The 14,919-nt window shown below is 41.2% G+C and overlaps 1 protein-coding gene across 1 annotated transcript in view; it reads right to left on the bottom strand.

Annotated features, from left to right (window-relative positions):
* The window catches only part of MALRD1 (MAM and LDL receptor class A domain containing 1), a 478,214-nt gene that overhangs the window by 415,733 nt on the left and 47,562 nt on the right, over positions 1–14,919 (bottom strand). The window contains exons 7-8 of the mRNA XM_037891563.2: positions 12,366–12,512; positions 5,639–5,796 (exon numbers count right to left, since the gene is read on the bottom strand). Of these exons, the coding sequence (XP_037747491.1) occupies positions 5,639–5,796; positions 12,366–12,512 (305 nt within the window). The remainder of the gene's footprint in view (positions 1–5,638; positions 5,797–12,365; positions 12,513–14,919) is intronic.

Here is a 14,919-nt window from a genome sequence, read left to right as displayed (position 1 = left end):
TCTTCCTTTTTCTTACAGTGCATTTCAGCTGCTATCCTTACAATTGGCAGAGATAACTATATCTTTTCCCTTAACTATTTCCTTCTGAGCTCCAGTTATAAAAATAAAATATTCATTATTTTGACATATCTCTACAAGTGCATTCACACACACGGCTGTGGTGACTGCACTGAATTCCTCCTGCTACTTTCATTTCAGTAAGTAATATGGAACAAATACTTGTTTCCCCCCATGATGACTAAGGGATCACTTTTCACTATGCCTGCAGGGGAGTTTTTTGTAAATGTTATTGAACATTTGAAGATACTTCAGTGCATGTGGGTGAGGACAGGCCTTCACATATAAACCTAGTGGAAGGTTAAGAATTAAGTTATCTTTTACTGCCTTCTCTCTACCTGCTTTGTAGACCATATAATAAAGTAAAATCACTCCAAAAATAAAATGTTCTTTTAGCCTGTTTTTGTTCTTTCCTCACCAGGGCTCTTCTCTGGGGTAGGTATAAGCTATGAATCATTTCAAATATTTATGAAAAACCTTTTTAAAAGTATTGCCTTTGATGAGCTGGTGGCTCAGTCTCTCAGACTGATATCAGGGAAAACAAAATTAACCTGCAAGAAAAAGCACTCTTTTGGGGTTCAGCCTATCACATCTGCACACAACATAATCAGTTACTGCTCAGTTCTTTTAATTTTCAGGAGGGAAAAGGCTTCAACCCCTTTGTCCCAGTTTTACTTCTAGAGGATACAAGTTCTGCAGTTTTCAGAGTAGCAGCCGTGTTAGTCTGTATCGGCAAAAAGAACGGGAGTACTCGTGGCACCTTAGAAACTAACAAATTTATTAAAGCATAAGCTTTCGTGGGCTACAGCCCACTTCATTGGATGCATAGAATGGAACATATAGTAAGAAGATTTTATTATATATATATATATATATATATATATATATATATATATATATACACACACACACACATACACATACATACAGAGAAGGTGGAAGTTGCCATGCAAACTGTAAGAGGCTAATTAAGATGAGCTATTATCAGCAGGAGAAAAAAACGTTTGTAGTGATAATCAAGATGGCCCATTTAGATAGTTCATAAGAAGGTGTGACGATACTTAACATGGGAAAATAGATTCAATATGTGTAATGACCCAGCCACTCCCAGTCTCTATTAAAACCCAAGTTAATGGTATCTAGTTTGCATATTAATTCAAGCTCAGCAGTTTCTCATTGGACTCTGTTTTTGAAGCTTTTCTGTTGCAAAATTGCCACCCTTAAGTCTTTTACTGAGTGGCCAGAGAGGTTGAAGTGTTCTCCTACCGGTTTTTGAATGTTATGATTCCTGATGTCAGATTTGTGTCCATTTATTCTTTTGCATTGAAAGCACATGTTTTGGAGGCAGGACTTCCTGACTCTGCCACAAACTTCCTGTGTGAGCTTAAGTCAGTCAGTCTCCAATTCCGCAAAGACTTAGGCACTTAAGTTTATGCACAGTGAGTAGTCCAACTGAAGGCAATGGGACACAATGCCTAAAGTTACTCATATTTGTAAATCTTTACGCATATTTCCAATCAAACTGGACGTGGCTACATGCTATTATTTTTTATGTTTAATATAAACAAAAAAGTAGATGTAGTGGGTAGCGTTGGCCACTCCAGCTACGCAGAGGGTGCTCTCAAAAAAAGACTGTTTATGTGCACGGCGATGTCTCGGGAATCCTCCATGGAGATTTCTAGGAAGCTTTCATGGAGGTACTCTGCAATCCTTTGCAGAAAGGTTCTGGGAAGGGCTGCCTTACTTTGTCCACCCCGGTAGGACATTTTCCTGCGCCACTCCAGTATTAACTCTGCTGGGATCATTGCAGCACACAGCATTGCAGCATAAGGACCAGGTCTGTACCCAGACACTTGCAGCATCTGCCCCCTTGCCACCTCTGTTACCCATAGGAGAGTGATATCGCATAGGATCACCTAGGGGAAACGGGGAAGTTTTCAATGCTAGCCATTAAACTGCAAATAATTCAACAAGTAATCCGCCCTCCGTTTGGTGAAATTGGGGTCACACAACTGTGCTTTCCCAAACATGCATGGTTGTGGTTGGAAGGGATCACCGTGTATTGCAAGCAACATTGGAAAAAAAAAGGGGGGGGGCTTTCAGTTTGTCTTTTTCCCCAACCCAGTGCTGCTTTTGTAAAAAACAAACTATTTAGAAGGCTTTACACTGGTGCCTGTCCTCAAGCACCATCCAGGTTGCTAGGGGAAAGGGGACTTTTCTCAAGTTCCAACCTGTGATCCCAAGGATGTCTTCACAAAAGCAGCAGCACAAGACCTCTCGATCATGTCTGGACCAGCAAACCAACTCTTGCAGTAGCCAGCGGCTATGATTACATTGTGGCTTGCAGTGAAGCGCATTGAGGGGTGTGTTTTTTTATAAAAGAAGAATTAACCTTGCACTAGAAACAATGTATGAACTGTCAGTGCTGTCCCTGTGTTTTGCATTCCTTGCAGCTGAAACCTTGTCCATCAGCGCATCCTCCACACTGGGACAGAGACTTTCCCAGATTAGAAGACGGCAAAATAAGCCTCAGGAGGATATGTTCAGTGAGTTAATGTGCGCCTCCGAGAGCGACAAGATGGAGCTCAGTGTATGGAGGATTACACTATCCGAGAACCTGGACATGGACAGGGAGGTCAGGAGAGCATGCAGGGAACAAGAGCGAGCCACGCAGGAAGAGATGCTGCAGATTATGAAGGAGCAATCTGACATGTTGAGGCATCTAGTTAAGGTTCAAGAAAGGCAGCTGGATGCTAGAGTCCCTTTGCAGCCTATGCTGAACCTGCTGCCATCATCGCCCAGTTCTGCATCTCCTCCCCCAAATGTCCTATGAGGTGGCGGTGGCTAAGGGGGAGTTCAGTATCCCTTGCACTCAACATTAGGGGAGGGTACAAGGACCAGAAGGCACCCCTTCCCACACCTTTGATTGTTATTGCCGTGCATCTGTAAGCAAGCTTTCCTTGTTCCCTCACCTCCCCCCCACAGCGTTATCAGCCCTTTTGCCCCAGGTTATCTTACTTTTCTTTGCTCTGTCTGTGTGTTTGTGAGCATAATAAAACTTAACGGATTGAGGAGAAAAGGCTCTTTATTCATTCAACACATGGTGCTTGGTGAGGGTGGAGTTTACAGGGGAGAAAATACAATGTGGGGGACAGTTTGGTAAGGAACAACACAGATAAGTGTCACATTGCTCTGGCTCATTGCTGAAACTGGTAATTCAAAGCCTCACAGAGACGCAGAGCTCCTCGATCTTATTGCCCTGGTGTCTGGCTGCTCAAAATTGGCTGCCAGGCGATCAGCCTCAACCCCCCACACCCACCCCGGCGGAAACTTGTCTCCCTTTCTTTCACAGATATGATGGAGAGCCCAGCAGGCAGCAATAGCAGTGGGGATATTGCTTTCACTGAGGTCTAACCTAGTAAACAGACTGTGCCCACAACCTTTTAAATGTCCAAAGGCACATTCCATGCACCTTTCCCGACCATCCCACACTGATGTCAGTAAAACGGCCCCTGTGATCCACCAGCACTTGCAACAACATTGAGAAATACTCCTTTCAGTTTATGAACTCTTTGGCAAGGTGGTCTGGTGCCATGATAAGGATATGCGTTCCATCTAGCTCCCGACCCCAGGTAGGGAACCCCATCATGGAAAAACCATCCACTATGTTGCCCAGAGTCACTGCCCTTCCTAGCAGAAGTCTGTTGATGGCCCTGCAAATTTGTATCACAACAGATACCACAGTAGATTTATCCACTCTGAATTGATTCCCCACTGACTGGTAGCAGTCTGGCATTGCAAGCTTTCACAGAGCTATCTCCACTCGCTGCTCCACTGTCAGAGCACCTCTCATTTCAGTATTGCTGTGCTTCAGGGCTGGGGAAAGCTCTTCACACCTTGAAGTTCCTGGAAAGTGGCCCTATGCATTCGAAAGTTCTGCAGCCACTGCTCGTCATCCCATAGCTGCATAATGATGCAGTGCCACCAGTCAGTGCTTGTTTCCTGGACCCAGAAATGGCGCTCCACCGTGTCAAGATGATGTGTGACTGTCGCCAGCAACTGCGAATTGCTCCACTCTGTCTTTCAGCAGGGCTGCTTGCATGGCATCACATTGTTCCGTGAGGCGGCTCCTGTAAATACTGCAGTGTACAGGGTCCAGCGTCCAGGGTCCATGCTTATCATGCTACGGCGTCCATGCGGGTAACCCAGGCTTACGAAAAAAGGCGTGAAAAAGGCTTGGTTTGTTTGCTGTCGATTTTAGGGAGGGAGGGAGATAAGTGCAAAGATTTACAAATATGGATTAAATACATTGATGGGAGACATTCTCCCATTGGCATAGGAGCATCATCACTGAAGTGCTACCACGGCGCAGCTGCACCAGTGCTGCTGCAGCGCTGTACGTGAAGACAGCCCCACAGACCATGAGACAATGCCACTGGGCAATGCTATTTCAGATGTAAGCCTTGTGAGTGCAGCATGGCAAAGCTCTCCCCCTTTCTGATACTTGCTGTGTGGGGCGACAATTTAGAATCACAGAATCACAGAATATCAGGGTTGGAAGGGACCTCAGGAGGTCATCTAGTCCAACCCCCTGCTCAAAGCAGGACCAATCCCCAATTAAATCATCCCAGCCAGGGCTTTGTCAAGCCTGACCTTAAAAACTTCTAAGGAAGGAGATTCCACCACCTCCCTAGGTAACGCATTCCAGTGTTTCACCACCCTCCTAGTGAAAATTTTTTTCCTAATATCCAATTTAATTTCTTCAGTCCCATCATTAAAATATGGAGAGCCACTAGCCAATGAGACCAGCTGCAGTGCTCATGCCTTGAGTGAGTAATTGTACAGTAGCATCAATACTGAGTTCTGTGACAGGACTATTACAAGGGAGAGATTTACTAGGGATTCTCAGTGGCATCCCAACAGCAGAATGTGTCCTTGTTACAGATGCAGTGGCGTCAAGTAGAATAGTACAGGAGCCTGAGTCAGGATTTATAATTGAGTTTGACATTACAGTCAGCACCCAGCACTATTTGTTGGGATTGCTGATGACAAGAAAAAGGTGACTGTGTTATAGAATAAAGTAGAACATGTGACCAGTTGGTGCAGGAGTTGCTCCCAACTTTGTGCGGACGTATGATGCCAGAATCTTTGCTTTCTACCGCCTCTGCACAGGGGACAGGCGCAGTCTGAGCCTCCAGTTACCAATGCAAGTGGTATTACTTTCCCCAAAGGGACCTAGCCCAGCACGGAGGGAAGCACACATTGCATCATTTTAAAGGGCACCAGAGGTGCTGCTGTTGTCTGCTCCCTGGAAATCCCCAAAAGCCTTAACTCTGGCTGAGACAACCAAAGTACATCCTAGGATTTAAAAGTCATGTGGCCAGGTCCTCCCCGGGTTTAAATCAGTGCAGGTCCATGAAGTTCAACGGAACCATGGTGATTTACACCATCTGAGGATCTGGCCCCCAGTCTGTCCCTAAATGTGAGGTATGCACACGTACTACTAGACAAGTTTTTTGACTGACAAGAGCAGGACTTTCATTTCTTTACTGTCTGAAAATGAATGAAAGTTTTTCCTTACCTTATTAGTATACAGTACCACTTTGAGAACACTGCTATCTGCCATGGAGTAATAAAATTGAAAATGGCAATTCTTGCCAAAGCAGTGATACATGGAGCTGTTAAGATAAGCACTTTTGTATAATGTGTTGTCATTAGCTCCCATACACACATAATGGCCTGGAAAAAAAAAAGAAAAGAAAAAAATTGTATACCATTTCACAAGACACCTCTTTCCCTCAGTCCTTAAAAATAAGGACTACTGGATTCCTGTCATCAAAAAGACAACTAATGGTTTCAACACCAGGATCTGGTTGTCTTGTTCTAAAATTACGAAATGATGTGACTTGAATTGACGGGAATTTCTTATGAAAAAAACCTATAACGATTTTGTTTATACTATGACCCCATGCACCCAAATACTGGTATCAGCTGATGCTATTCTAAAGCTGTTACTTCAGACAGTAATAGCCTCAGGCCACAACCTGTCCCACATTCTGTTTAGCTGCTTCACATTTTCAGTCATTCCATATCTAATCATTGTTGGATTTTATCTGAAGTTGGCCTTTCTTCCTTCCCAGTGTGTTTCTAGTAAATATATTTCACAGTAAAACTGCTATCGTCTCTAAAGAATGAAATAAGGGGGGGGGGGGAATTCTGCCCTCCTGCAGAAAACACCATGAGGTGTAAGATCTCTACAGAGCTTATGTGTACACCAAAGTGTCGGCAGCACACTGTCTTTCCATCTGAAGCAGGAAACCAATTTGGGCTTTTCTTGACCTGCTGCCCCTCATAAAAGTGTTTCTGCAGAGACCTAAAAGAATACCTTATGTCCTCAGCAGTCTTTTTTTATCTATCAGAAATAAAAAGACAAGACACCTGTTTTAGCTAGAGCATAGCTTTTTTCCCTCCTGAGTCATAGGATACTTTGCTATTTTCTGCAGCTCCCAGTTAAGATATTTCATGACATACTTGTTTGTTATTAAATCACTTTTATCTTCTGTAAATATAATTTTGATCTCAAATTTAGACCATACTCCTGGAATGCTTGAAACATAAAAGGGGGAAATGGCATTTTATAAAAAAAGGTTTACAGTTGACTTTGTAAAAAGGCCACATATTCCACCTTATTGCTGCTCTTTTGCACTTGTTATTTAGGATTCCATATTGCAATACAGCGCCTGCTATCCCTCTTCGTCACTGAACCTAACCTTCATAGAGATACCAATATTACAAAAAATACAGTGTGCTAGTCTATACAGATTCAGAAAGCATCTATATTTTTATGACTATTGCACAATGAGATCAGCCCATAAATTAGCGGTAGAATTTCTTGTGCCCATTCTTCAACTGAACTCAGAATCCTACAGCTGGTAACATTACATCTGGAGCTGGGCAAATAACTGATTTTTCCATTTACTGGCCCTTTCAAAAAACTGGTTCAACAATCTCAACTGGAAAATTGCGAAAACTGTTTTGTAAATCGAAAAAGTCAATAAAGGTTTCGTTTCAGGTTCAACAAAATATCTTGTTGAACCTGAAATGAACTAATTTGCTTTGTTGTCAGGAACTTTTTTTAACATAAAAGCAAAGCAAATGAAAGGCTAGATTAAAAAACAAACAAACAGGGGTTGGCGGGTGCCTTCCTTATAACTGTTAGACCTGTGGTTAGAGCATTCACGTGGGACTCAGGTTCAGTCCCCGCCTCTGCCTGATGTGGAGCAGGGATTTGAATTCAGGTCTGCCACACTAAGCAGCTAAGGGGAATGCATTCCCAGTTACATTTTACTGATCATTTCAACAGAGGTGAGAGGGAAGGGTATGATACACATTTCAGCCCACTCTCTAGGGTCTGAGCATGGTTAGCGCCAAGAGATCACGTCACCTAGGACTGTGGTATGCCAACAAGGACAAAAATCTGGATCCAACTCTAAGTGGTCACTTGAGGACTCCAGTCATACTACTAGACAGTGCACTGGAGGAAAACATCTGCCCAGGCTCTCTTCTCCCTACTTATCAGTACAACACGGGAAAGGGATTGGTTCTTATTTTAGAGTTTTGATTTGGTTGCATGGGTACATGACAAACAAGTACCGATGGAAACACTATCTGGATAGGACTAGACAGATTTGAGTATTCCTACCACTTGACTAACAAAGCTTTGTTAGGAAATTGGAGAAAAGTGTGTTAAAACACATTTTAAACTTTACTGTAAGAGGACAGATGTACAGTATAAGGCCACTACATTCATAGCAAAAAGGAGATAATAGACACTGAAAGGAGTTCAAATAAATGCCCTTCTCAACTAAATTTAAAGAGTCCTTGACCTAGAAGATTATGAGGAAGTAGCAAGAAGCAGCTTTGGAAATTCTGTCTGCTGAAAACTCTCCTCCCACTGCTGAAATTATTTAAGAAAAAATCCGGGTAAAACAACATACATTTTAATGATTTTGGCCATTTTCACAACATACACCTGATTGGATTTGCATCAGCAGTTACTCTTGAGGTTTTTTATTTACGTTAAACCAAGGTGTAGAATCTGTTTTGATTTTTTTTTTTTTTAGAAAGAAAGAACTGTGGGAGCCACATGCAGCATGGTGTAGGCTTAGAGACTGAAAAAAGAAAAATATCTGGTAATGAATAAAAATACAGTAAGGATAGAAACTATAAGGTTAAAGGAGGGGGGAAAACTCTGAAAGAACTTCTAACTTTAGAAAAACTAGGAGAAATAAAGTAACATAACAAGTGGGGGAATGAAGCAACACAGACAAAAAAAAAATAAAAAGTCAGCCAAGGTCCGAAAATATTTTATTAAATTTAAGAATACCAGGAAAGGAGGATTACTCAAATCCTATAGTCAATTCTTTCTTTATAAATATAATTGTCTAGACCTGGACTCCATAATTTAGTTTCTGACCCCTTCCTATTTATGGTAGTGGAAGCTTTGATCAAAATCACAAGCTAAAGCTTAGTCAAGTTCGATTTGCAAGTTTGAACCTTCCTACAATACATTTTTGAGGTTTCATTACACCGCAGCTCTGGTTTTTAGCGTTTTAGTCATTAAGATGACCTCTGCTCTCTCTTTATAACTTGAATAATTAGCAAGAAAAGAAATGCTGAAAAATTGTGCATCAAGCAGCGAGGAGCTGAACTAGTTCAGAATTGTTGGATGCCTTCCAACATTTATGAAGAATTCATTTCTGTGTATTGCTGTGCCTTTTCTCTCATGTGTTTGTGTGTTGTTTCTCCTTTACAATATAAAGGGCTTAGAGCAGCCCCAACCCACTGTTTATGAAGAATATATTCAGCCAACTCAATTACTTGTGTCTATTTACCCAATTAATGATACCCACGTACCTGAATGACAGGCATTTAAAAACATGTTCATTTCCAATACAGATTAATTAAAGAATTAAATTTGACCCAGTCACGTACCCAGTAGCCATTCCAGCAGATAAAAAGGGCAGTTAGCGTGTTCAGCACCTCGAGAAAAATGATTGCCTGTACTGGCACACATGAAGGCTCATAGCCATTACTGACACAATACTCCACTAATAAGTTAGTGTGTGTCACCGACTGAGGCAATGTCCTTCATGTGAGGTGTTGAATTGAAGTCCCTTCTTTGCTAACTGTCCAGGCGGAAATTAAAGGTCCCAGAATAATTCAAAAGAATGGAGGAATCACCTTGGTTTCCTAGGCAGCATTCCCTCTGCCCTATAACATATTTTAATGTCCAGAAATATGTACTATTAATAAGTGCATATAGCAACCACGTTTGCCTACAAGGAAAATACTTACTATCGACATCTTATTCATTGTTATAAAGTACTTTCGGATACAGAGTTGAAAATAATAAAAAGGCAGCCAAGGTCCGAAAAGGTTTTATTAAATTTAAGAATACCAGGAAACGAGGATGCTTCAAATCCTATAGGCAATTCTTTCTTTATAAATATAATTGTCTATAATCCAGATGTTATTTTTTTAAAGCATCTATGACATTTTGCAAGAAGTACTTTGCATCTCTGGGCTCAGCAAAGTTCAAACAGCAATCAATAGACTATAGACTTAAAAAGTTACCATTGCAACTAGTGCTACATAGAAACATTGGCGATAGTCCTAACAGAAAAGACAAGAACAAAATGAGCCTGGAAGTCCATTCCACGGCATTTTTGATGTTTTCTTATGCTTTCAAAAGTCTTTGTCAAAATATTGTATTAACAAGTGTAGCAGTTTTGAATGCCAGGACTATAATAACTAAAGCTGCATTTTTATTAAGAACATAAGAACAGCCATACTGGGTCAGACGAACGGTCCATTTCGCCCAGTATCCTGTCTTCCAGCAGTGGCCAATGCCAGGTGCCTCAGAGGAAATGAACAGGTAATCATCAAGTGATCCATTCCCTGTTGCTCATTCCCAGCTTCTGACAATTGTGGAAATTGTGACAGATAGGGCAATTTCCTGCAACATCCAGGATTCACTTTATTGAATTAAGTATATGTATCATTGCAGGCCACGGATTTCATGTAAGTCCATGCAGAAGGGGGACCATAGCCCTCCAAGTAGTAAGAACAGTTGTGGAGGGTGGGGTGATTAGGCAAATTTACTCAGGTTGTAACACCTTGTGATGGGGTATACAAGCCCCACACTGGAGAAAAAGAGGATAAGGAGTTGCTCTGGGCCCAGGCAGCCTCGTCCCACTGCACCAGGAAAGCTTTCACAAGCTGGAGTTTAAAAATGGGAAACAGAATAGCTCAGTGGCAGGGAGGCAGGGGAAGTAGCTGACTGATACTCTGAGTTCTTGGGAGCTGGGAACACCACAGGAGCTCTTGCTGCCTCAGACTTGGTGATGCTGACCTGAACAAGCCTGCAAAGGAGGGTGACTTTTGAAGGTCAGAAATGTATTTTTGTGTTCAGTTCTTTACTTTATCCTGTGGGAACGGGGAGGGGGTGATCCAGAGAGGCAGCTGCATAGCACCCCAAGGTGGAGGGCTTAGCTGTCTACCATTGGGCCCTGGATCAGAGCCCCATGGAAAGGCTGGGCCAGGGCTTATTTACCAACCTTTAAAGAGGGGACAATGACAGTGGGGAACCTAGTTGGTACAATGATCCTGATCCCAAGAAGCCCTGAGGCCCTTGCTGACTCGTGAAGACTTCCACATTATTGGACTCTTTATGTGTAACCCAAAAGGGGTAGACTTGAACGAGTGACCCGGCCAGAGGGCTGAGTCACTAAAAGGACAGACCACCACAAAGCAGAGCTATAGAGAGAAAGGGGAATGTCCAGGAGGAAGACAACCTGCCCACTCCAGCCTGACTACTAGGTGGCCTTGGAAATGAGTGGTCCCCTTCACATGCCTCCAGAAAGCTACTACCATCTGGAAAGAGGCTCGCATTTATAATTATTAATTATACAGATTTGTTTTGTCCTTGGGTGGTCCAATTAAAGGTGTAAAGCAAAACCTTGGAATGCACTGGAGGCTAATATAGAGCAGCACCTGTTAGGATACAGATATTCAGGCCTGTCTGTAAAGGCCTATACTTTCTGAATTTAGGTATATGTTTATCACTTAGTAAGTTATAGAGGTACAAAACAAGAATCAAAATCAATCTGCCTGTTTGTAGGCCTTCTCTTACTGTGGCAGTATGAGGCCCTGTTCTTAGGCTAAGGCCTTTGGCTAAGCAGCAGAGGCAGCCATAAGCTGGGAAGTGGTCCTGACCAGTCACACTGAAATAAGGTGCTATTGGACTGTTAGGAATACAATCCTGTCCTGATAGTGCCTATCACCACCAGATAAAAATGGTTAAAGAAAACTTAGTATGATAGCACCCTGTCTGGCAAGAACTCACTTATCAAAAGCTGGGGTGTGAAATCCTCATTTCTGTGTTGTTCTGTCACTGTAGTCTCCACCTCCCTATTGTTTGTCTGTATAATCTCTGTCTGGTTCTCTAATGGTTTCTATCTGCTGTATAATTAATTTTGTTGGGTGTAAACCAATTAAGGTGGTGGGATATAATTGGTTAGATCAATCTGTTAGAATTGGTTAGTTAAATTTCAGTAAAATGATTGGTTAAGGTATAGCTAAGCAGAACCCAAGTTTTACTATATAGTCTGCAGTCAATCAGGAAGTAAGGAGGCGAATGGGAACAGGGAATGGGGGTGTGGGAATTGGAATCATGTTTCACGAAGGGGGGGGAACGGAAACGGACACAGGAAAGGCTCTGTGGCATCAGAGCTGAGAAGGGGGACACTAAGGAAGGAAATTGGAATCATTGCTTGCGGGAAGTTCACCCCAATAAACATTGAATTGTTTGCACCTTCAGACATCAGGTATTGTTGCTCTCTGTTCATGCAAGAAGGACCAGGGAAGTGAGAGAGTGAAGGAATAAGCCCTTTAACAGCACCTTACAAATAACGCTGCTGTGACAAAAAGGACTTGGGAAAGATTTAATTTGCTATAGAATCATGATGTAATCCCCCGCCCACAGGTAGGACAAAAAATATTAGAGTAAGGTTTGATTTATCAAAGATCAGCTCGTTTGAAAACTTAGATGAAAGCTCTTGATGTTCTCATACTAAATGCACAGATCTTGTTACTCATACTGAATATTCCAAAATAAAGGCTAGTTCAAGTATAAAATAAAGCATGTGATGACTTTTAATTCTATTTCCACAATGTTTCCCTCTGACTTGTCCTATAAATTACCACAGTCTAATGACAGCTAATAACCATGTATTTAATATTCTTACCTCTAGTATCATTGCTTTGATCTTTCAGGGGGGCTGATTTTGAGGCAAGATTATTTCCTGCTTTTGTGCGCACCCAGGAAACGTGTTCAAATGATGAATCTGAATTCCAGTCACACATGTCAAGCTCAAAACTGCAAACGTGCTGCTCTAAATGGGAAAGCAATCATTCGGTTACCTCTGAAGTCATTATTTATGAGAATATTTCCCTTTAGAAATTAATGTTCACTAAACTACTTGATAGCCCGTCTGCCTCTGGTTACCTCACAAGTAACCAGCCTACCAGTGGGTTTATCGGGTATTCTAGGCTGCCATCTTTAGTGATACCACTTCAAAAAGTCACTGCCTAATGATGGATAATTCTTCCAGAGTGAAGAATTACGTTAATTTATAATAAACATAAAAAATTAGAACATGAATATTAGAAAATACAATGTTTTGATTGACCTGATCTAATTCTTTTTTCTGATTTTTTTGGTTTTCAAAATTTTTGAAGACGTTTTAGACTTTTTGTTGGGACAGGAAAACCTTTCAAAATTTTAATTCTTGCCAGGCGGGAAAACCATTTTCCGCCCAACTCTAGTTATTAAAGGCATTCTGTGGCAGAGATTGAATTAGAGCCTGGGGTCTTCTGGCTCCAGCCCAGAGGTTCACTTGTACAACCCTTACGTACGGTATAGTACCTCTTTATGTAAGTAGTTCCAATTAGTAGAATAATTGGGCCTGTCCTATAGTTTTTGGGGACATTACCACAACTTCCTAAAGTTCTCTCAAAACTCTCAACTCTGACTTATTTGCAAGTCTTCAGACAGAGAAAAAATTAATCTAAGACCTTTTTGTAAAAATTCAGTATTTCATAACATTGCTCCAGCTTTGCAGAAATTTAGCAAACTTAAAAACATGCAACTTTGTCAAAACAAAAAATAGTCTCTTCTTCTCCCTCTTTGGGAACATTGACTTTCAGAAATTCACTGTTTACTTTTCTTGTGGCAAGATTAGAATGAAGATGCGTGAAAATGCATGTCAGTATCTATTTTTTTCTGCAATAGGAGTATAGACACTTTGATGTATATAGAAAACCTTTGAAATGCAAGCTCCACTAGATATGCTATTATAGGAGATTTTTTAAAATAGCTCTCTAACATTTACTATTTAACAATTAAAAGTCATTCTGTGTAGTTTACATGTGTTTATATAATAGCTGTAAATCTGTGGCTTTTTTGAGCTATGTAATTAAGCATCAGCCAAATTTAGTCAATTTAAATGATCTCTTGAAGGGCTTGCTTATGCTCATGCTTAACTTTCTACAATGAATGGATTAGGGCCTAATTTGCCATTTTTATTACACATAGAAAAGCTGAAATGACAGTATATAATTTAACTGCAAAGTACAAACTTCAAAGGATTTTAAATGTAGAGCCATCACCCTGTTGATATCAAGTCAACCAAAGTCGGCTTTCATGTAATATATTACTTCTACAATTTTGCTGAATGGCAGACATGTACAAGCCTCAGAATAGTGAGGTGCAGTTTGACATTTCAGCAATCATTGCTTAATGATGACATCAGTGGGCAAAAAATTACAAGAGGACTATAGGATCTAACCCTACTTACATAAATCAGCGTTTAGAAATACTTTGGATTATCCAGCTCTAATAAAAGAATGAAGACTTTAACTGGGTTTTGAGATGTTTATATTTAAGTATATCTGGTCTAATACATTTTTCTACTAATGTCGGTCTCAGTAGAAAATATTTTTGTTATGAAGTTGGATAAAACTCTCCATTCATTTTAATTCCTGGATCTTTTTAACTTCAGGAGGAGGGGGCTACATACAAGTGGAAATCAGTGGGAGGTAGAGGAGAGTTGTGGAGAGGATTGCTGGGGGAGCGCTGAGTAGACGAGGCGGTAGCAGAAGGCAGTTCCTTGTACAGTAGAGGAAAGAGGAGTGGCACAATGAGGGAGCAAAGGAGTTGATGACAGAAGCAGGAGAAGGGTGTGTGTGTGTGTGTGTGTGTGTGTGTGTGTGTGTGTGTGTGTGTGTGTGTGTGTGTGTGTGTGTGTGTGTGTGTGTGTGTGTGTGTGTGTGTGTGTGTGTGTGTGTGTGTGTGTCTTTTTCAGCCCATTCAGAGCTATAACATGGATATATATTTATCAATTATTTGTAGCGTTTTTATGTGCCCTGTTTTGGGGAGAAACCATGTCTGTTTTCACTGGACAGGCAGAGTCTGGACCAAAATATATTCTTTAAAAAATGAACATGCTCTCAATAAGCTAATTTATTCATGATTCCAAAAGCTTAGTTTTATATTAGTGAACACAAATGTAGCTCCATTTGCAGAATGGCTGGTATCTAGGGTATTGTGACAGGTAGGGTTTCTGGAGAAATGCAAGTTTCACCACAAATTTCATGAAATCAGAACTAGTCCCCTTTAGAGCCCTCTTACCCAGCCATTTCACAAAGACCAGCACAATAAGGAGTTTACATTTCAGCTGGTCATGAATCTGGCCTTCTATTTGAAATGTTCTGCATTAAAACCCTCTTTCCTGAAGCTGG

The sequence above is a fragment of the Chelonia mydas genome, chromosome 2 (genome assembly GCF_015237465.2).
Source record: "Chelonia mydas isolate rCheMyd1 chromosome 2, rCheMyd1.pri.v2, whole genome shotgun sequence".
Classification (NCBI taxonomy): Eukaryota; Metazoa; Chordata; order Testudines; family Cheloniidae; genus Chelonia; species Chelonia mydas.
Note: the sequence above shows the minus strand (reverse complement) of the source record. Positions and strands in the feature narration are given on the sequence as shown.